Source organism: Lipophrys pholis (genome assembly GCF_963383615.2).
Source record: "Lipophrys pholis genome assembly, chromosome: 8".
NCBI classification, from domain to species: Eukaryota; Metazoa; Chordata; class Actinopteri; order Blenniiformes; family Blenniidae; genus Lipophrys; species Lipophrys pholis.
The window spans coordinates 32,657,672-32,660,171 of NC_137630.1; the positions used below are offsets into that span (position 1 = coordinate 32,657,672).

General features: G+C 45.6%; 1 protein-coding gene across 1 annotated transcript in view; it reads right to left on the reverse strand.

Annotated features, from left to right (window-relative positions):
- Window positions 1-2,500, reverse strand: part of LOC308112820 (neural cell adhesion molecule L1.1-like) — a gene marked incomplete at its 5' end in the record, with an annotated part of 32,672 nt that overhangs the window by 19,678 nt on the left and 10,494 nt on the right. The window contains one exon of the mRNA XM_080468583.1: window positions 1,385-1,507. Within this exon, the coding sequence (XP_080324709.1) occupies window positions 1,385-1,507 (123 nt within the window). The remainder of the gene's footprint in view (window positions 1-1,384; window positions 1,508-2,500) is intronic.

Genomic DNA, 2,500 nt, shown 5'->3' on the forward strand with positions numbered 1-2,500 from the left:
GAAGAGTGAGGACAGAGAGGGAGAGGGAGGACAGAGAGGAAGAGTGAGGACAGAGAGGAAGAGTGAGGACGGAGAGGAAGAGTGAGGACAGAGAGGAAGGAGTAGCATGGAGCATGGAAGACAAAACACAGTCTCAAAGACAGAAAGGCGGTGGACGACAGAGGAGAGAAATAAAGTGAGAGAAGGTGGAACTGCTGTCGTTAGTGTGAGTAGAGAGACTCTGCAATGCAGAGGCAGTGGTGCTGATTCCTGAATCCTCCTGAATCCTCCTGAATCCTCCTGAATCCTCCTGAATCCTCCTGATTCCTCCTGAATCCTCCTGAATCCTCCTGAATCCTCCTGAATCCTCCTGAATCCTCCTGATTCCTCCTGAATCCTCCTGAATCCTCCTGAATCCTCTGATACCTCCTGAATCCTCCTGATTCCTCCTGATTCCTCCTGAATCCTCTGATTCCTCCTGAATCCTCCTGAATCCTCCTGATTCCTCTGATTCCTCCTGAATCCTCCTGAATCCTCCTGAATCCTCCTGATTCCTCCTGAATCCTCCTGAATCCTCCTAAATCCTCCTGAATCCTCCTGATTCCTTCTGAATCCTCCTGATTCCTCTGATTCCTCCTGAATCCTCCTGAATCCTCCTAAATCCTCCTAAATCCTCCTGAATCCTCCTGATTCCTCTGATTCCTCCTGAATCCCCCTGAATCCTCCTGAATCCCCCTGAATCCTTCTGATTCCTCCTGAATCCTCCTGAATCCTCCTGAATCCTCCTGATTCCTCCTGAATCCTCCTGAATCCTCCTGAATCCTCTGATTCCTCCTGAATCCTCCTGAATCCTCCTGAATCCTCTGATTCCTCCTGAATCCTCCTGAATCCTCCTGAATCCTCTGATTCCTCCTGAATCCTCCTGATTCCTCCTGATTCCTCTGATTCCTCTGATTCCTCCTGAATCCTCCTGAATCCTCCTGAATCCTCCTGATTCCTCCTAAATCCTCCTGAATCCTCCTGATTCCTCTGATTCCTCCTGAATCCTCCTGAATCCTCCTGAATCCTCCTGAATCCTCCTGATTCCTCTGATTCCTCCTGAATCCTCCTGAATCCTCCTAAATCCTCCTAAATCCTCCTGAATCCTCCTGATTCCTCTGATTCCTCCTGAATCCCCCTGAATCCTCCTGAATCCCCCTGAATCCTCCTGAATCCCCCTGAATCCTCCTGAATCCTCCTGAATCTTCCTGAATCCTCCTGAATCCCCCTGAATCCCGAATCCTCCTGATTCCCGAATCCTCCTGAATCCTCCTGAATCCTCTGATTCCAACACACATTCAGCCATTGGGCAGCGGATGGATTGACAGATGGAGAGACAGACAGATGGACAGATGGACAGACTCACTCTTGTCCATCCAGTGGATGTGCGGAGGTGTGGAGCTTTGCGGGGGGTTGCAGGACAGGATGATGCTCTCGCCCTCGTACGCCCTCTTGTGGACATTCTGTTTCTTGAGGAGAACCGGCTGGGCTGAAACACGAAGAGAACAAACCGGAATGAAACGTGACGAAACACACTGAGCTGCTTCTGGTGGAAACTTCCAGTCCGAAGTTCAAGAGATTGAAGCTTTTTCTGGAGGAACGAGGAGGAGGAAGCTGAACACAACAAGGGTTTTAAGTGAAAACACTAAACCTCCGCCGTGTTTCAGGGTTTGTTTCCTCCCTTGTGTAAATGGAAGAAACTTTCTGAACATTTGTGTTTTCAATTCCGTAATTCCTTCATTTCTTCACTTCCTGTTACTGGTGAAGAACATATCCAGAAGGTAGGATGTGACTCCGAGCTGCGTTGCGCTGAGCGATGCAGGAGTCCTTCTATAGAAGTGAGTATTAGTGAAACAACAACCGGCTGTGTCACCATCAAACGGGAATCAGGCTCCCAATTCAGAACTTTTTCTTCCTACTGATTTAAGCCACTGAATCGTTTGAATGTTTGGATGTTCAGTTTCTCTGAGCAGCAATCTGTTTCCTCAAAGTGTCAAAGGTCAACTTCAGGAGCAGGAAACAGGAGTAGAGACACAAACCTCCTCAAGTGTTCCTGCATCATCATTTTCATCTTTTATGAATTCCTTTGATTTGTTTGTTTAATATATATATATATATATAATATATATATATATATATAATATATATATATATATATATATATATATATATATATATATATATATATATATATATATATATATATATATATATATATATATATATATATATATATATATTTCCTCTGTGTTGTTGGAAATATTCTAATGAGGTTTTTGTTTTTTCCCCAACAGGAAGCGATGTCGCCACCCTGTCTCCAGGAAATGGTTGCCGGGGCAACAAGTGATGAGAGAGCAGAACAGGCTGGCCTCGCTGAGTCATTGTGAGTGTGTGTGTGTGTGTGTGTGTGTGTGTGTGTGTGTGTGTGTGTGTGTGTGTGTGTGTGTGTGTGTGTGTGTGTGTGTGTGTGTGTGTGTGTGTG